The 16,720-nt window shown below is 25.1% G+C and overlaps 13 protein-coding genes across 13 annotated transcripts, besides 27 other annotated features; 6 read left to right on the forward strand and 7 right to left on the reverse strand.

Moving 5' to 3' along the window:
- Window positions 1-18: 18 nt before the first annotated feature.
- CMU_035050 (zinc carboxypeptidase family protein) lies at window positions 19-2,286 on the reverse strand (the record flags this gene model as incomplete). Its single annotated transcript, XM_002141432.1, has 1 exon — window positions 19-2,286. One exon carries the CDS (start codon window positions 2,284-2,286, stop codon window positions 19-21), a length of 2,268 nt encoding a protein of 755 aa, XP_002141468.1.
- A 335-nt stretch (window positions 2,287-2,621) lies between these two features.
- Window positions 2,622-2,696: a sequence feature (AT_rich).
- On the reverse strand, window positions 2,687-3,683 carry CMU_035060 (coenzyme Q biosynthesis protein COQ4, putative; the record flags this gene model as incomplete). The annotated part of the gene is made up of 2 exons (XM_002141433.1): window positions 2,687-3,169; window positions 3,240-3,683. 2 exons carry the CDS (start codon window positions 3,681-3,683, stop codon window positions 2,687-2,689), a joined length of 927 nt encoding a protein of 308 aa, XP_002141469.1.
- A 192-nt stretch (window positions 3,684-3,875) lies between these two features.
- Window positions 3,876-3,903: a sequence feature (AT_rich).
- A 32-nt stretch (window positions 3,904-3,935) lies between these two features.
- CMU_035070 (uncharacterized protein) lies at window positions 3,936-4,745 on the forward strand (the record flags this gene model as incomplete). The annotated part of the gene is made up of 1 exon (XM_002141434.1): window positions 3,936-4,745. One exon carries the CDS (start codon window positions 3,936-3,938, stop codon window positions 4,743-4,745), a length of 810 nt encoding a protein of 269 aa, XP_002141470.1.
- Window positions 4,450-4,488: a sequence feature (AT_rich).
- A 218-nt stretch (window positions 4,746-4,963) lies between the features above and the next one.
- On the forward strand, window positions 4,964-7,144 carry CMU_035080 (uncharacterized protein; the record flags this gene model as incomplete). Its single annotated transcript, XM_002141435.1, has 1 exon — window positions 4,964-7,144. One exon carries the CDS (start codon window positions 4,964-4,966, stop codon window positions 7,142-7,144), a length of 2,181 nt encoding a protein of 726 aa, XP_002141471.1.
- Window positions 7,122-7,164: a sequence feature (AT_rich).
- CMU_035090 (ubiquitin-conjugating enzyme family protein) lies at window positions 7,162-7,721 on the reverse strand (the record flags this gene model as incomplete). The annotated part of the gene is made up of 2 exons (XM_002141436.1): window positions 7,162-7,619; window positions 7,679-7,721. 2 exons carry the CDS (start codon window positions 7,719-7,721, stop codon window positions 7,162-7,164), a joined length of 501 nt encoding a protein of 166 aa, XP_002141472.1.
- Window positions 7,722-7,772: 51 nt separating this feature from the next.
- Window positions 7,773-7,803: a microsatellite.
- Window positions 7,804-8,090: 287 nt separating this feature from the next.
- Window positions 8,091-8,125: a sequence feature (AT_rich).
- Window positions 8,126-8,136: 11 nt separating this feature from the next.
- Window positions 8,137-8,886, forward strand: CMU_035100 (proteasome subunit beta type 2, putative; the record flags this gene model as incomplete). The annotated part of the gene is made up of 3 exons (XM_002141437.1): window positions 8,137-8,269; window positions 8,347-8,613; window positions 8,681-8,886. 3 exons carry the CDS (start codon window positions 8,137-8,139, stop codon window positions 8,884-8,886), a joined length of 606 nt encoding a protein of 201 aa, XP_002141473.1.
- Window positions 8,278-8,327: a sequence feature (AT_rich).
- Window positions 8,386-8,415: a sequence feature (AT_rich).
- Window positions 8,619-8,679: a sequence feature (AT_rich).
- An 11-nt stretch (window positions 8,887-8,897) lies between the features above and the next one.
- Window positions 8,898-9,601, reverse strand: CMU_035110 (uncharacterized protein; the record flags this gene model as incomplete). Its single annotated transcript, XM_002141438.1, has 2 exons — window positions 8,898-9,460; window positions 9,571-9,601. 2 exons carry the CDS (start codon window positions 9,599-9,601, stop codon window positions 8,898-8,900), a joined length of 594 nt encoding a protein of 197 aa, XP_002141474.1.
- Window positions 8,923-8,985: a sequence feature (AT_rich).
- Window positions 9,287-9,352: a sequence feature (AT_rich).
- Window positions 9,602-9,877: 276 nt separating the features above from the next.
- Window positions 9,878-9,926: a sequence feature (AT_rich).
- A 321-nt stretch (window positions 9,927-10,247) lies between these two features.
- On the forward strand, window positions 10,248-10,875 carry CMU_035120 (uncharacterized protein; the record flags this gene model as incomplete). Its single annotated transcript, XM_002141439.1, has 3 exons — window positions 10,248-10,380; window positions 10,468-10,540; window positions 10,644-10,875. The coding sequence occupies 3 exons, from the start codon at window positions 10,248-10,250 to the stop codon at window positions 10,873-10,875; spliced, it is 438 nt and encodes a 145-aa protein (XP_002141475.1).
- Window positions 10,422-10,448: a microsatellite.
- Window positions 10,595-10,624: a sequence feature (AT_rich).
- Window positions 10,858-11,883, reverse strand: CMU_035130 (uncharacterized protein; the record flags this gene model as incomplete). The annotated part of the gene is made up of 1 exon (XM_002141440.1): window positions 10,858-11,883. One exon carries the CDS (start codon window positions 11,881-11,883, stop codon window positions 10,858-10,860), a length of 1,026 nt encoding a protein of 341 aa, XP_002141476.1.
- Window positions 11,094-11,127: a sequence feature (AT_rich).
- Window positions 11,287-11,316: a sequence feature (AT_rich).
- Window positions 11,884-11,986: 103 nt separating the features above from the next.
- Window positions 11,987-12,082: a sequence feature (AT_rich).
- Window positions 12,076-13,209, reverse strand: CMU_035140 (uncharacterized protein; the record flags this gene model as incomplete). Its single annotated transcript, XM_002141441.1, has 1 exon — window positions 12,076-13,209. The coding sequence occupies one exon, from the start codon at window positions 13,207-13,209 to the stop codon at window positions 12,076-12,078; it is 1,134 nt and encodes a 377-aa protein (XP_002141477.1).
- Window positions 12,330-12,413: a sequence feature (AT_rich).
- Window positions 12,982-13,003: a sequence feature (AT_rich).
- Window positions 13,183-13,336: a sequence feature (AT_rich).
- On the forward strand, window positions 13,335-14,225 carry CMU_035150 (uncharacterized protein; the record flags this gene model as incomplete). The annotated part of the gene is made up of 1 exon (XM_002141442.1): window positions 13,335-14,225. The coding sequence occupies one exon, from the start codon at window positions 13,335-13,337 to the stop codon at window positions 14,223-14,225; it is 891 nt and encodes a 296-aa protein (XP_002141478.1).
- A 5-nt stretch (window positions 14,226-14,230) lies between these two features.
- Window positions 14,231-14,326: a sequence feature (AT_rich).
- An 18-nt stretch (window positions 14,327-14,344) lies between these two features.
- Window positions 14,345-15,235, reverse strand: CMU_035160 (uncharacterized protein; the record flags this gene model as incomplete). Its single annotated transcript, XM_002141443.1, has 3 exons — window positions 14,345-14,448; window positions 14,534-15,034; window positions 15,106-15,235. The coding sequence occupies 3 exons, from the start codon at window positions 15,233-15,235 to the stop codon at window positions 14,345-14,347; spliced, it is 735 nt and encodes a 244-aa protein (XP_002141479.1).
- Window positions 14,455-14,528: a sequence feature (AT_rich).
- Window positions 15,045-15,094: a sequence feature (AT_rich).
- Window positions 15,236-15,426: 191 nt separating the features above from the next.
- Window positions 15,427-15,659: a microsatellite.
- An 18-nt stretch (window positions 15,660-15,677) lies between these two features.
- Window positions 15,678-15,699: a sequence feature (AT_rich).
- Window positions 15,700-15,702: 3 nt separating this feature from the next.
- Window positions 15,703-15,731: a microsatellite.
- Window positions 15,732-15,833: 102 nt separating this feature from the next.
- CMU_035170 (uncharacterized protein) lies at window positions 15,834-16,505 on the forward strand (the record flags this gene model as incomplete). The annotated part of the gene is made up of 1 exon (XM_002141444.1): window positions 15,834-16,505. One exon carries the CDS (start codon window positions 15,834-15,836, stop codon window positions 16,503-16,505), a length of 672 nt encoding a protein of 223 aa, XP_002141480.1.
- Window positions 16,057-16,083: a sequence feature (AT_rich).
- Window positions 16,506-16,720: the final 215 nt, after the last annotated feature.

Consider the following 16,720-nt stretch of genomic DNA (forward strand, 5'->3'; position numbering starts at 1 on the left):
ATATTTGGGATATAATAATTATTTATCGGAATTTTTAACTTCTGTTGGCAAATTTTCAATATCTGTAGGCTCTAAGACTATTTTTAAGTTGTCACATTTCATAGAAGTATGGAAGTTATCTACCACATTTACCATAGTTAACTCCACAATAGTTTTTGATTTAGCCTCAACAGAAGATTCCCCAATATTTGGGTTAATATCCGAGATCATATCATTATTAGACTTTGGAAATGATTTTCTAATCATTTGAATAGTTAAACTAAGGAGACTAGCTCCTAGTGATAAGATTAGCAAATATATATATCTATAAAAATGACTATTTATAGCTTTCTCAAAAGTAATTGTTTCAACTGGGGTAGTTATCACTTCTGGTTCTGTAGTTTGTAACAGTTGGAGATTTATTGTTGCTATTTGTAGAATACTTTTGCAAAGTTCATTTGAATCTGGTACTAATGCCATTTTTGATACAAAGTTATCTGAAGTTTCATTATAAATAGCTGCAAAACCACAATGACAAATAGGTTCACTATTTATTGAGTATTGATTCACTAAAATGCAAGCTTTAAGATATGAATTTTTAGTTATTACATCAAAGGAAGATTTTATATCCACTAATATTTGAAAACTTACAGTAGAACGACTTCCTACAGATGGAGAGTAACTAAAAATATTATTCCTTAATGATTTTAATATATTAACTTGAGGAGTAATTGATAATTGAGTTATATGAACATTTTTATTATTACATAAGGGTTTATATGTATTTAAAACATTTCTATATCTAAACCCAGCTATGTAATTACCAAGTGTCATTTGACCAGGCAAATATTCATTGTCTACTAAACAGTTTGATGTTACAACACTCCATGCAACAAACATTTCACAGGTTTTATTATCAATACAACCAGAGCTAAGGCCACTATTAAAAATATTAAGTTCTAAAGTGCCTTGTGTATTATTAAAATTTCCACTTTCTATGAGCTTCAAAGAAGAATTTAAACTATATTCTGTAGAAGCTTTAAAAGCAACAGCAAATAACTGGGGATAATATCTTTGAGCTATAGGGATAATTTGATTTAATGGAGGATAAAAACCGAATTCCTCAGGGCCTATCTCAGGAGATAAAGAAATAACATTTTCAATTCCAAGTAAGTAGTCATCAGCTTCTCCTGATGCTTCATACATAATATATGGATTATTTGGAGCTGAAGAAAAACAATATCTAGATATATCTTCAAAGCTTTTTGACATATTTAAAAAAAGTGAAACAGAGTATTTTTTATAATTTAAAGATTCCAATTTTTGTCGATCTATAGTATTTATTACTCTGAAAATACAACTTGGAGATGTAAGAAGTATTTCATAACGTAATTCATTGTAAATATCTGAAAAATTTTTAGCCATAGGCATATCTTTGCAACAATTCCATGGAATTGTCCACAAGTCACCATATGTATGAAGATTAATAGCTGTTTTGAAAGTTTTAAATTTTCTAATTAAATTCCTAATAGCTCTAGTTTCTGGTTCTGAGAAAGGATAGGGTCCTGAGTACTCTTGTGGATCACATTCAGAAACTACATTTTTGAACATAAAGTCATAATTTCTATTTATATCTACACCTTTATACAATGGATTATATGAATTACAAGTATTCCTTTGGTTCTTCCTTATACCATAAGCTTTTGTCCTTTCTATTGCAACATAGCCATCAGGATTTACAAATGGAATATACCAAATTATTGTTGAAGATAATAAAGCTAATGAAGTTAAATCTTTTAATTTCACAGCTTCTTCTAATAGTCTTCCTATAAAGTAAATACCAGTAACCAAACTTTCTGGTTCTCTAGAATGGTGCATTGAAGTAACTAAAACTGAAGGGATATTATTTGGTATATCAGTTGAATTAAATATACCTATGATAAATGCATCAATACTACGACCTTCAACAGAAATTCCTATAGATTTTCTACGTATATAGTTATTTCCAAATTTATTCTGGAAGTTATTCAAAATATCTAAGGCTTCCAAAAAAGTAGGGAAACCTTTTAAAGATCCTTTATGTAAAGGGTCTAACCATGTTTTCCAGATCTTCTGTTTCTCATTTACTAAGTTATCTTCAGCTTTAAGAAAATTATAATCACTAATTATTGGAGAATAGCTAATATCATGAAAAAGGGAACGAACTCCATCGCGTTCTAAACGCCCAAAAACAGATATCCTAGGATTTTTAAGTAAAGTACTATATATTATAGCTAGTATTGTATATTTAACACCAATTATGAACATTTTATAATGTATGTGCTCATTTTAAAATTTCTTATTTTCTAAGTTAATTGAGTATAAAAAAGAGTACTCCAAACCTTTTAAAATACAATAGAAATTGGTGCTTGTAAATATTGTGTGGCTTAATGCAATTAGCGCCATAATACTTGTACTCTGAGACAATCTGTTAAAGTACCTCGGAACATAGTAAAGCACATTTTTCATCTTCTGTTTCCTTCTATCTTTTTCCTTCTTTATAGATATAACCATAGAATATTGCTTAAATATTAAGTAGATATAATGATCACCAATATTATGACATATACTTAAAACATTATATATCATTTACCTTAGTAAACTAAAAAATATATGTCAATTAAAAAAAAAAAAAAAGAAAAATTTAGCTATTGAAATCTAAAATATATTAATAATAAGGATGAGGTCTTATTCGTGTATATTTACTTAGATTAGGAGGAGGAGGCTTAATTCCCATATAATCTTGAAATTCACTTAATGGTTTATCAAACCAATTCTCTACAATCACTGTATAAATGTTACGTTTCATACACTTTTCAGCATTGTATGCCCATGGTAATAGCTCTTTTATAGTAGTTCTAACTGGATACAAATATTCCTTTTGATCTGGGTATAATGTATGCTCATAGTTATCACAATCTGGATGAAATTGGATTGGATCTGAAGGATCTATAGATTTTATCGGAATTTTACTATTATTTAAAATAGGATCTATAGGTCTTATACGAAGAATTGGAGTAATTATAAGTCCAAATATAGAACCAAATAAGGACATTGGCATTCCTGAATGCATCATTTCTATACATTTAAGGGCAACTTCTGCTTCTACAGTAACATTTAACTCAAATGCTACATGGAGAATATCATGCATCTAAAAATATAATATGTTGTTATTATCTTTAATGAGATCTCTTTAAGTATTAATATTTGAAAGAACATACCTGACGATGCCTATACATTACATAAGCTAAGTCTTCATCATCCACATACCTTACTGGGGGTCTGTCTAATTTAAAATTATATATATCAAGAAATTCAACAAGCTTTCTTCCTAAAGAATCCTTAGGTAACATTCTTAACTTGGATTTGCTGTATACTGTACTATCTATTAAAAGGCGATTTTTTAGTATTTTCGATCCTTCTGGATCATCTGCCATTAACTGGTGTAACTTAATCAGAGATCGTTTCCCAGTTATCTCAGTTATACAGGCAACTGAGTTTGAATCTGCAGGTCTCCTAATACCATTAAGTGTTGATCTTATTAACAATAGAGTCTTTTCTAAACCTGTAGTAGGAATATGATTTCTTATAAATAAATCATAAAAAGTGTCTTTAGAACTTCTTGAAAAAGGCACCTTTACAAGCCTAGATAAAGATATACACATTTAATATCACTAATTTATATTTATTTACTACTTTTTAAAGTATTCATATCTAAATTTTATAAGCCTATAGAAATGATTAAAACTTAAGAAATTCTACTTTGGTATTATAGGTGAGACATAAAACTAAATACATGTATATCCCGCCATTTGTGTGTGGTAAAATACTTAACAGTATTAACAAAAAGGAAATAGAAAATATTAAATTAAATTATTTTTTTTTCCTGTCTTTGTTAAATATCAATAGTTTTATAAATGAGGAGGGATATTAAACAATTAGATCCAAAGAGCTTAATGGCAAATTTGCAAGAACTCTCACAGCAGTATCACAGAAATATAGCAGAAATGAATACTATACTTGCTGAAGCAAAAGAAAAGTATCGGGAATCTCTAAATTTAAATAATATTAGAATACAAGAAGCTCAGGATATTATGTCTAAGGAAAGTCAACAATTACAGAGTGAATTTGATGAGATTACAAAGATGTATGAGAAAACTCTTCCAGGATATAACCAAGAAAAGATACAGATCCAGTCTAAATATTTTAAAGACAAAGCAGTGTTTGATAAAGATTTTCAGATAACTGCTAATGATATTGCAACGCAAATTTCTGATATTAATGTAAAATTAATTATAGCTCAAACAGATAAACAAACTGAGAGATTAAATGAATTATCATCTTTAAGGGCAGAACTTGAAAAAGAATTATCCGAAAAAAATTCAGATTACCAAGCAAATTTAGCTAGGATTGATACTATATATAAAGAAGATTTAAATGAAATAAATAAAAAAATTAATGATTTTATATCTTTTGTTAATACTAAGACTGAAGAACTAAATAATAAACGAGAATCTATTGCTCAAAATTATTATGATAATGTAGAAACATATACAAAAGAAAATAATAGTGCTGGGGAGCAATATAATTTAGTTTGTACAAATGTATCTCATAATATAAGATTAAGAACACAGCAGTATGAAAGAGCAGCCGAGAATATTAGAGGCGCTATAGAAGGGGCTATTTGCATGCAGAGGCGCCAAGTTGTACATTCTCCCTATGCATAATTTGACTATCTCTCAGAAATTTAAAAAAATTTTTGATGGGGGGTAAAGTCGTTAGTCTGTACCTAATCTGAAAAATAGAGATGCTTTTGGCTAACATAATTTTGTAAATATTTCTTTTTTAAATCTTTACGGGAGATCTTCAGTATTCCTAATAATATTACTTATATAAATGTGCTATTCCACTATACTCCACAAGATTTATTATTATTAAGGATTTTATGGTTATGTACAGGAATTTATTAGTTTGTTTAATTAATATTTGGATATTAAGTCAACAGCTATCATTTGCCTTTCTTGAATATATTGAAAATAAGGACTTAATGAAGACTTGTATAAATGATGAAGTAAATAGTAATGATGGTATATTTTCTTTAGATATATATGATAATTTCAAAAAAGTCTGTAGCTTAGATAAAAATACGACTAGAATTGATATATCTAAAGGTTTAGTATCAGTTGATAAAGGCAATTATCTATTGTTATACCGTATATACATATATGACCTATTAAGGAAATTAACAATACATAAATCTGAAAATAATGATGCTATGTTACAATACTCTGGTGATAATAATTTAATTATACATCCCCTATTACTTAAAATATCTAGTTCAGATATTAGTAAGATAAAGAAATTAACAACAGTTCCATATTCTTTAAGAAAAAATATAGAAAAAAGAAAAATGTTACAAATAGAATATAATATAAAACCTCTACTTGGAGAACCTGAAAAAGGTAAAGATTTAATTATATATAGAAATCATTCACTTGTATCCTATTATAGAAATCGTATTTTAAGTGGAATGAATGTTAAACAATTGGCAAGAAATAGTATGAAACAGCATATAAGTGATAAATTGGTTATATCTAGCAATTTACATATGGGCCAGGAAAACTGGCATGATGAAGGATTTGTTAAATATTTTAAATTTGGAAAAGGATCTTTTGGAGAAGTTTGGCGTGGTTTAGCATTCACTAAATCTATTGAAAGTTTTTTAGGATATTGTAGTGAATCTGAATTATCCTTATTAAGACAAAATAAAAATAAATGGAAACGTGGTAAAAATATTGATATGGAATTTCTACATATATTAGAAGAAATTTTACAATATGTAGATAAATATAAAAAATCTATTTGTATAAATTTTCGAACTGAAAAAGTAGAAGAAGTAAGTGTTGTAGATATTGTAATGAAAAGAATGTTAACTGAAATCCCAAGTTGGGAAATAAAATTAAGTGCAATTAGGGAAGTATTTTTTGGAGTATTACTTTATTGCATGCCTCATACTACAAGATTTCTTCATGTATTTGAAGAAGAAAATTTAGGAACTGATTTAGAGATAAAATCAGAAATATGGCTTGTTTATCGTTATGAAGGAATAAGTTTATATAATTTATTATTTACAGCTGATGAAAATGGGAAAGTTATCCCAAGTAAATTTTGGTGGAGACATATTAAAAATAGAATAAATGAAAAACTACCAAAATGTAAAAATAAGAATTGTAAAAAAACCAATTTTCAAGATTTACTTAGAGAATTTATGTATCAATTAATAAAATGTTTATCAATAATTCATTCAATGGGAATAGTACATAGAGATATTAAACCATCTAATATATTAATAAGTATAATATCTAATGAATCAAATTTAAATTCATATTATCTTCGTTTAGCAGATTGGGGAAGTGCAATATTAGAAAAAAAATCACAATTACTTTTTGAAAATTTTCCTATCTCTATTTTAAACAAACTTTATGGAAATTTTGGACCTTCATATCATGATGAAACTGAAGGATATCAACCACCAGAAGTTCAATTTAATTCTTTTATTTATAATCCAACTAAATCTAAAATGGATATCTTTGAAAATACAAGATTAGCCTCATATGATATGTGGAGTGCTGGAGTAGTAATGTTACAAATTATATGGGGAAATTTACAAGTTTTTTCAGTTCTTAATGATGATACAAAATTTCAACATTTACTCTTACGTGCTAATCGATATATTGAAAATATGCTTAATTCAAATTTATTTAATTTTTCTGTTTCTCAAGCTAATAATTTAAAAAAGGATATTATGTATAGATTAGCTTTAATGAGATTATGTTTATTAGATTCTAAAGATGATATCAGTTGGGTTCAAAATATTTTAAATAATTTCTTATCAACCATTGGTACAAATTCATCTTCAGTTTTATCTGGAATATCTAAATCATGTACAGATGAAGAATTTTCAAATATACTTAAACAATTTGATCCCTCTGGAATAGGTTTAGATAGTCTTGAAGCAATGAAATTTTTGAAATCTCTCCTAAATCCTTCAAGTAAAGACAGAATTACAGCTAAAAGTGCATTACAACATGCTTACTTTAAGGAAAATAAATTCAATTATGAATAATCAAATTTATTAATAATTTAGCCTTCTACACTACGTCTTACTAAAGCTCGAACCTTCCTTTTATATTCAGGAAGGTTATTCTTATATTGAAGGGCAGCATCAATATTTGCAGGAGAGTCTAAATTTGGTTCTCCCAACATTGAAATAACAGATACTAAAATACTCTCTACACCAAATACAGGTCTCCATCGTTCATCAGGACTTTCTTGTTCATTGTATTGGTCATGTCCAGGGGGATGTAATATAGAAATACATACTTGACCATCAGGATATATATTTGGATGCCACATATCTTGTTCAAAACGCATTTTTGGTGGGCTATTTGGGAAGTCTTTTGGAAATATTAATAAAGCATTAAATATTCCACCCTCATATAATGTATCTGGTGGTCCCTCAAAACATATACGCCACTTTAAAAAATTGGAATCATCATCTAAACCTACTGAGAAGCCTGATGTATCATCTTTTGTTAGTTCTATAGATATAAGATATAATATTAGACTAGAAGCTACAATCCAAATAATTAGTACTTACCCAAAAACTGCTTCTTTAGAAGTTCTTGAGCGACATTCCTCATTTTAAAAAGAAATTCTGTTTATAAAAATAATACTTTACTTAGATTGCTTGCAAAAACAAAAAAAGAAAAAAGAAAAAAAAAACCCATACTTAACCGCCATAAATACTCACTATAACTTGGGGGAAAATGACAAAGACAATTTATTAGAATTCCTAAATAATTCATCTATAAATACTCAATCTATTAAGTTTTTATTATCTTTATTATCTAAACTATTTTTTTGTATCACTTCCTCAGGCTTATAAAAAAAAAATAAAGAAAAGTTACAAATCTAAAGATCTTAAGACATGTTGAAACTTCTCTCAATATTACTAAGTACAAAGCGCCAAAACATAAAAGCGCTCAAATGATGTGTGAGATACCTCTAACTTTAATATAATTCTAAATATTTTTAATTTATATAACTAGGCTAATTATGGATTCATTAATAGGTATAAAAGGTCCAGACTTTGTTATTATTGCTGCAGATTCCACATCAATTAGTGGTATTTCTCGTATTAAGCATGATGAGGATAAAATCCTTTCAATAGATGGGAATAAACTAATTGGTAGGTTCTTATATATTATAATAAATTACTCTAACTTTAAATTACTATTTTATAATATCTCTGAATAATATTTGTAGCTACTGCTGGTGATATTGGAGATAGAAATCAATTTGGTGAATTTATTAAATGTAATATTAATTTATATTCCCTTCGAAATAATGTTAATTTGGGTACTTCTGCTACTGCTTCATTTACACGTCTTGAATTAGCAGAATTACTTAGATCTAATCCACATAATGTTCGCATGTTAATTGGAGGTTATAATGATAGGGAAGGACCACTATTATATTGGATAGATGAAATAGCATCTATGGCATCTGTAAATAAAGCTGCACATGGTTATGGTAAGTAAATTTATAAAGATAATTTCCTTTTTTTTATTTATTCTTTCAATAATATATTTATTATTAGGTGGATTACTTGTTACTGGTATCCTTGATCGATTTTATAAATCTAATTTAACTCAGGATGAAGCACTTAATATTCTTATTAAATGTACAGCAGAATTAAAAAGTAGATTTTTAATTTCACAATATGATCTATTTGTAAAAATTGTAGATAAAAATGGAATGAAAATTCTAAAAATTGAAAATGGAGTATTAGTTCCATTATCTTAAATTACAATCATTTAGATTAGTTTCCTAGAACTAAAGAATTTTTTAAAATAAATTGTTTGAATTATATTAATTCCAATAATTACAATAATATTTAAAATAGAAAAGAATATAACTCTAGAATATGCTGATTCTGAAGCAACATGAAGAAGAGATTCTGCTTGTGCAATTTGGAATAAGCTACTCTGATAATCATTTAAAGCTATAATAATATCATTCAATATCTTTTTTGATGGTTCAATATGCTCTTTTTTTGCAATAGAAGTATAATCTTGAGTTTCTGAACCCCATTTAAAAGAAATTGTTGTTTTTATATTAGAGTCATTTGGATTAAATATACAAATATAATGTGGACCACTTTCTAATGTTGTAAATGCTGTTTTAATTGAGTTACCATCTAAAGAAAATAAAGTTAATATCTTTAAAATAAGTTCTATTTTATTTATTAGTTTAATATAATTATAAATATGCTTACCTGCTGAATAAATAATATCATTATTATCTCTCACAGATAGATTAATAGGATATAATGAATTACATTCAATTACTACTAAGGTATTCTTTAATATAGGTTCACCTATAAAGGAAGAAGAAAAAGAAAAAAAAATAAGGAGTAAATTTATTTAAAGAATTGTATTAAATTTACCTTATAATAATAAAATGACAAAATCTTTAAAAATAACTTACCAAAACATTTTGATATCTTTGAATCAATCATTAAGTCGAACTTAATAGCATTAGTAAATATAGTACAATATATTAAGTATAGTATAGAAGATTTCAATATATTAAATGTGATCATAATAAACTAGGGCACATATACCTAGCTTAATATAAATATAATTTCATACTCCAAAATGTGAGGAAATGGGATTTAAAGTATCTAGATTACCCGGTTATTTAAAATTGGCTCTCCTATATAAGTAAAATGATATCTCTGAAAGATCTGCTGACTTTTCTAATAAAAAAAAGAAATAAAAAAGAGATATGTCTCTATTTAATTATTATATTCTTATTAGTTATTAATATATTATTAAAAATATGGAATATGTTTATTCTAAAATACTTTTAAGAATAAAATTTCAATAAGTACTACTGCAAAAATTAGCGCCTTAAATTTAGCGCTCAACACGTTTGTATAACTTCAATAGTAAAATGTAGTTAGAAAATTAGTTGAAATTAATTATGGAATTTATTATCCAGGCTAAAAACGAAGCAAAACAAATCTTTTCTAAACCCCATCAAGGTATTCATCATGCATTAACTTTGGGTTAGTATTAGTGTTATATATTTTTATGGTTCTTAAGTATAACTTTAATATCTTTTCTACTCTTGTAATAGCTTGTGTTATTCTTTCAGCATTAATGTTATGGAGAGGTTTAATGGTTATAACAAATAGCCAAAGTCCAGTTGTTGTAGTATTAAGTGGATCTATGGAGCCAGGATTTTATAGAGGAGATATATTATTCCTATATAATAGGAAATCTATAGAAATAGGTAATGTTAAAGAAAACTATATCATATTATTATTTTAATTCATACATATATATATATATATTATATATGAATATTGAACTTTCTTAGGTGATATTGTAGTTTTTTCTTTAGATGGCCGTGATATCCCTATTGTACATAGGGTTATATCATATCATCAAGGGTAAGTTTTAATATTATCTTGAATAATGAATCCTAAAATTCCTTCATTTTCTACTTTTTTTTTTTTTTAATTAATTAATTTTATCTATAATGAATTGTAATAGATCATCATCTGATGACTTTAGTATATTAACTAAAGGAGATAATAATAATGTTGATGATCGTGGACTTTACAATAATAATCAGCTTTGGCTCAAAAAAGAACATATATTAGGAGTAGCAGTAGGCCTCTTACCAAAAGTTGGAATGATAACTATTTGGTTAAATGATTATCCATGGTTTAAGTATGCACTTGTTGGTATTATGGGAATTTCAGTTCTACTTGGAAGAGAGTGATATACAAGGTATAAAATTAGAGCAGTTTGGTTCAATAACTTTACAGATTTCATTGAAATATTGTTCTGAATATAATTCTTGATTATAAGGCATATTTGGAATAGGATATGGACCTTGTTCATAGGTTAATAATTGCATATCATACGTGAGAGCAACTCTAAGATCTTCCTGATTATATAAAGAATTTGAATTATAATTATTTGGTTGAATGTTATATGATAATTTTTTATTTAAATAATTTTCTATTATTTTGGGAATTTCAATACTTTTTGTATTTATCTCATTATCTTTTTCAATAGATGATTTTTTTGTGATTGTTGCTTCTATAAAGTTATCTTTTGATGTTTGAGTTTTAATAATTACACTAGATATTTCATTTTGTTCTATATTTTTTGAACTAGATTTTCCTCGTATAAATACTAAAATATTTTTTATTAATTTCCTAAATGAGGATGATTTGAATATTATTGGTTTTAAGATATTCCTTTTCTCTTTACTTTTATTAGATAATATCTTTGTAATATTAGATTTTTTAATAGTATTATTAGATTCTTTAATAATATTGTTGGAATACTTGATAGTATTGTTAGATTCTTTAATAGTATTGTTAGATTCTTTAATAGTATTATTAGATTCTTTAAGTGATTTTAATATTAAAGAATCTTGTTTCGTAGTATTAGATAAATATCCTACTGGTTTTTGTTCAAAATCCAATATTACAGAATTATTGTCTGAGTAGTTTATATTACTAGATGTTTCTTCTGTTGATACAGAGATATCTTCATTATTATTGTGAGTTAAATTATCCAAATTATCTATTGAAATTTTAGAAGATGAGTTTTTACTATTTGGATAATCATCTTGGAGATTTGTATTTTTATAATTTAAGAATCTACCATCATCTATAATTGAGCTAATATCCAAAGATTTATTAATTACTAATGGTGGAGGATAAATATTATTAGGATTTGGATCCTTTATATTTTTTGACTTTTTGCAACATTTCATTTTGAAGAGAATCTATAAAAGGTAATAATATACTATGGGTATCTTTACAATGATACATCAGCGCCTAATATTAATATTCATAAGAAAATGCAACCTCATTACGTTTTAAAATATAATTTTAAGTAAATTAAAAAAAAAAAAAAAGAAGAGAGATAATTAATAAAAATAAAAGATTATAATATCATTGATTATTTAATATGAATACATCCATAAAATTACAGAATTATCAGGGTAACTTCCTGTTGTTAAAATAATCCCACAATCAATATTAGGATGAGAAGATACACAAGTAACAGCAGTTTTCCCAAAATATATATTTTCAAGACTATCTAAATATATACCAGTTGTAGAATCATATATATTTACTATATTTCTTCCATCATTATTATAAAAAAGATTTTTAGATATAGGAATAAATACTTTATCACGCCAAAATGATGAATATCTAAAATATATATTATTTGATTGATTAGAAATATATATATCTTTATCATATGATTCTATATATTTATTATCTTCTTTAAAATTATCATGTGGTTCAATATATTCTATATATTCATCTATACTATCTAATCTCCAACTTTTAGCATTATTATTATTTATATGTAATAAAAGATTACTATCCAATGAAAATGTTGCTTGTGAAATTTCTTCACTATTTACAGGATTTAAAAAACTTCTTAATGCATATAAATTTGATGATTTCCATAGTCTACAACTACCATCATATGCTGAAGAACATAAAATATCATTATCTGGTGAAAATTCAATTGTAGATATTGGGGAATTATGACCCTTAACTTGTGATATATATCCAATTCTTCGTAAATCCCATATACGAATTATTCCATCATATCCACCAGTAACAAATTGTTGTATATTATTAGAATTAGGTAATGCTATACTCATGCATGCACATTTGTGTGCATGTAATAAAGAAATATGGGAATTTTGTTTATTTTTAATATTCATAATTCTAGTATCAAATATACATACAGTACCACCTGAAAAACTACCAAATATATAATTCCCTGTATAATCACAACTAATATCATTTAAACCTGCAGGGATTAAAATTTCTGAGGATATATTTCTATCTATATTATTAATATTTAATAATCTTTTTCCAGAAATCATATCATGCACAAAAATATCTCCTTTAATACTACCACAAATTACCTTATTGGAATTATTTGTAATAAAACCTTTTAATAAAGAATTTGTTTGGGAATTAAAAGAAAATTTTACTATGGGGATCCATTTTCCCTTTTCAATATTATTATTATATTCTAATCCTTCTAATAATAAATTACATGAATTAATCATAATAAAAATAATGGGATTATATTATTATTTATCACATTTATTAAAAATAATACTAAATATATGCGCCAAGTAATTATTTTATATTTATTATTATTATTAATATTAACAAATAAGAAATTATTATAATGGTATCATTAGAACCCACTAAATATTATAAACATCCAGAATATCCATTAATAATATGTTATTTTGATACTATAGATTCTACACAATTATGGGTTTATAATAATATTGAAGACATTAAAAATAAATATAATCTATCACCAAATACCTGGATTGCTGTAACATCTAATTATATGACATCAGGTATAGGAACCTATAGTTCTAAAACTAATAATAATAAGAGATGGTATACTATTAAAGGAAAAAATATTAACATTTCATATATAACATTATGCCCATTAAATAATAAAGAAACTATAAAATATAGCTCTTTGGTAGGAGCATTATCTGTATCAAATATATTAGAAAATATTGGAATAAAATCTGTTAAAATAAAATGGATTAATGATATATATGTATCTGGAAAAAAAATTGGTGGTATATTATGTAAATTATTAACTAATATATTTACATTTGATAATAATGGTGAAAAACAACAATATGTACCTTTTATTATTGGAATTGGTTTAAATGTATTACATAATCAAGATGAAATTCCTATTAATATTGATCATCCTGCAACATCTGTATTTTTAGAAAAAAGTAAATATGAAATTAATCCAAATATTTGTATTAATGAAATAGAAAATAATCTTCATTTTGAAATTATTAAACAATTTTCACAACTTTATCAAAATAATTCAATAACATCATTATTAAGACAAATTAATGATAAATTGATATTTATTGGTAAAATAGTTTCAATTTTATATACAGATGAAGATAATGATATTGAAGTTATTGGGATTTTTGAAGGAATTGATAATAATGGATATGCAATAATTAGAACATGTGATTTAGGAGGAAAATTAATTTATGTATCTCATGGTACAATGAGACAAATCAATATATAATTGTGAAAAAAAAAAAAAACAATAAATTAAGATATTATTAATATCAATATTAAAAACTAGTTAATACTAAACATATATTTAAAATAATTTAATAAAATATTCTCATCAATAAAATTCTTTTATTCATTTTCTAAATCTAAAGGAAGTTCCATTAATGTTGTAATATCTTCATCTGAAGAAGATTCTATACCTTTAACCACTGCAGATGGATTATATGGACAGGCTAAAGTATAATTTAAAAAAAAAAAAAAAAAAAGTTATTATTAATTAAAATCAATACTTTAATTAAATTTATTTTAAAAACTTACTATATTCAACTGGAAATCTTGCTGCTGATATACCAAGCATTGAATAAACCATTGACCAAAATATTTCACGCATAAAAAAACCCCAAAAGTCATAGAAAAGAGTTATTTTTTTACATAATACACTATATGAATGATAATATGCAGTATAAGCATTAGCTTTTTTAACTTCATTGTCAATCAACTTTAAATCTTGTTTTGTATAATGTATTAAACTGGATGCTAAGAAAGATAATCTAATCATTTCTGCATCTTTTTCTTCTAATCTGTTTCTCCCAGTGACTAGAAATAGATCTTCCATAATAGGATAATAACAATATATTGCAGCTTGGATATTTCTACTAAGATGTTTAACAATATTTATTGCTTTTCTTCCACATGAATTTGCATAAAAATTATAACTATCTCTTAAAGGGATTGCAGAGGGTATAATAGTTGTAATGGTACAATCTGCAAGTTCTAAAAAACTTGATTTAATAGCACTTTTTTGAGCTATCAATTTTGCTAATAAGAGAAAATAAAAATTACAAATTAATTTTAAATTATTTTAAATATGATATATTAGATCAACTTACCAAGATTTTCACAATAATTATTTGATTTTGTAATTTCAGATTTTCTATTTTGTTGTGATAATCCCTTATCAACAATATTTGGTGTTCCTTTACTCATAACATTTTTAATAGCTCTTCTAAAATTCCCCATAGCTGCATCAGATAAATATATTTGGAGGATTATCCAAAATTGGAAAAGTAGAAATATATTAGATGTAATATTTAGATGCATGATTTAATTTAAAATTTTTATGTTTTTAGAAAGAGAAGAAGAAATATTTAGAAAGAGGTATATAAATAGGTTATTATATTGCACACTAGTATAATATATGACTGCACACAATTATTTTATACCTTTTTTTATATTGGTAATTAGTTATTATATATTATATTTATTAAATATAAATAATACAATATTAATATTAATATTGAGATATATTTAATGTTTTATTATATAATTTTTTTTTTTAAGGTATTAGTATTAAAACTAATTAATAAATTAAATGAAATATTTAATTAAGAAATTTATAATAAAATATAATATGGAATAAAAAATTCTATAATATATTGTAATAATGTTTAGATTAGATTACTTTTAATAAATTTATTTATAATCTTAAAATAATAAAAAAAAAAAAAAAAAAAAAGTTAACCGCTTGAGAGTATGGTCTTAGGATAAATATTTGCCCTTTAGAAGTATGTCAATCCTGACTATTTAATATTAAAGTAAGAATAACTAAAAAAAAAAAATGAACTCATATCAATTTAGTAATATTCTTGGAGCTCCTTATAGTGGTGGTGAAATAATTTTTTCAAATGATGGTAATTGTCTAATTTCTAGTATTGGTAGTAGAATAAATATATATAATCTAATACTACACCGAAGTCAAACATTAAGTATTGAATGTAATAATAAAATAAGAAATATTTGTATGTCACCTGATGATTCAATAATTATATGTGCTGATATGGATAATTTTATAAATATTATTAATTATTCAAGAGGTATATTATTACATAAATTCCGTTGTCCTGGAGAAATAACTTGTATTAAATATTCACATAATGGTAAATATATTGCAGCATCTATAGATCGTGGTTTATATATATGGGAATCTCCAGATATGAAAAGAGGATGGCAAGTTATTTTAAAAAGGCAATATATTGTTCATTCAGGATATATTAATTCTATTGATTGGAGTAAAGATGATTTATATATTGTTACAAGTAGTAATGATATGACTGTAAGATTATTTAGTAGAGAAAATATGAAAGATTTTGATACATTAGCATTTGTTGATCATCGTTATCCAGTAATTTCTGCATATTTTACAAAATCAATGGATTCAATAATATCTATGAGTACTGAAGGTGTATTTATAAAATGGAAATTTTTAGATTCAAAAAAAGTGAGAAAATAAAGGAAAATTCAGGAAAAATGATTTTACCAAGACAATTATATAATAAGAAAATGATAAATTCGAAAGATTTAAAATTAAATTTATCTAAATTTTCTAAAGGAAAATGGATACAAGAATATAAATATTATGTTTATCAAGCTAATAATTCAAAAGTAAGTAGTTGTAAATTTCATATAGAATTAAATTTATTAGTTACTGCTACAACTAATGGCATA

The sequence above is a fragment of the Cryptosporidium muris genome, genomic scaffold (genome assembly GCF_000006515.1).
Source record: "Cryptosporidium muris RN66 scf_1106632373451 genomic scaffold, whole genome shotgun sequence".
Taxonomy (NCBI): domain Eukaryota; phylum Apicomplexa; class Conoidasida; order Eucoccidiorida; family Cryptosporidiidae; genus Cryptosporidium; species Cryptosporidium muris.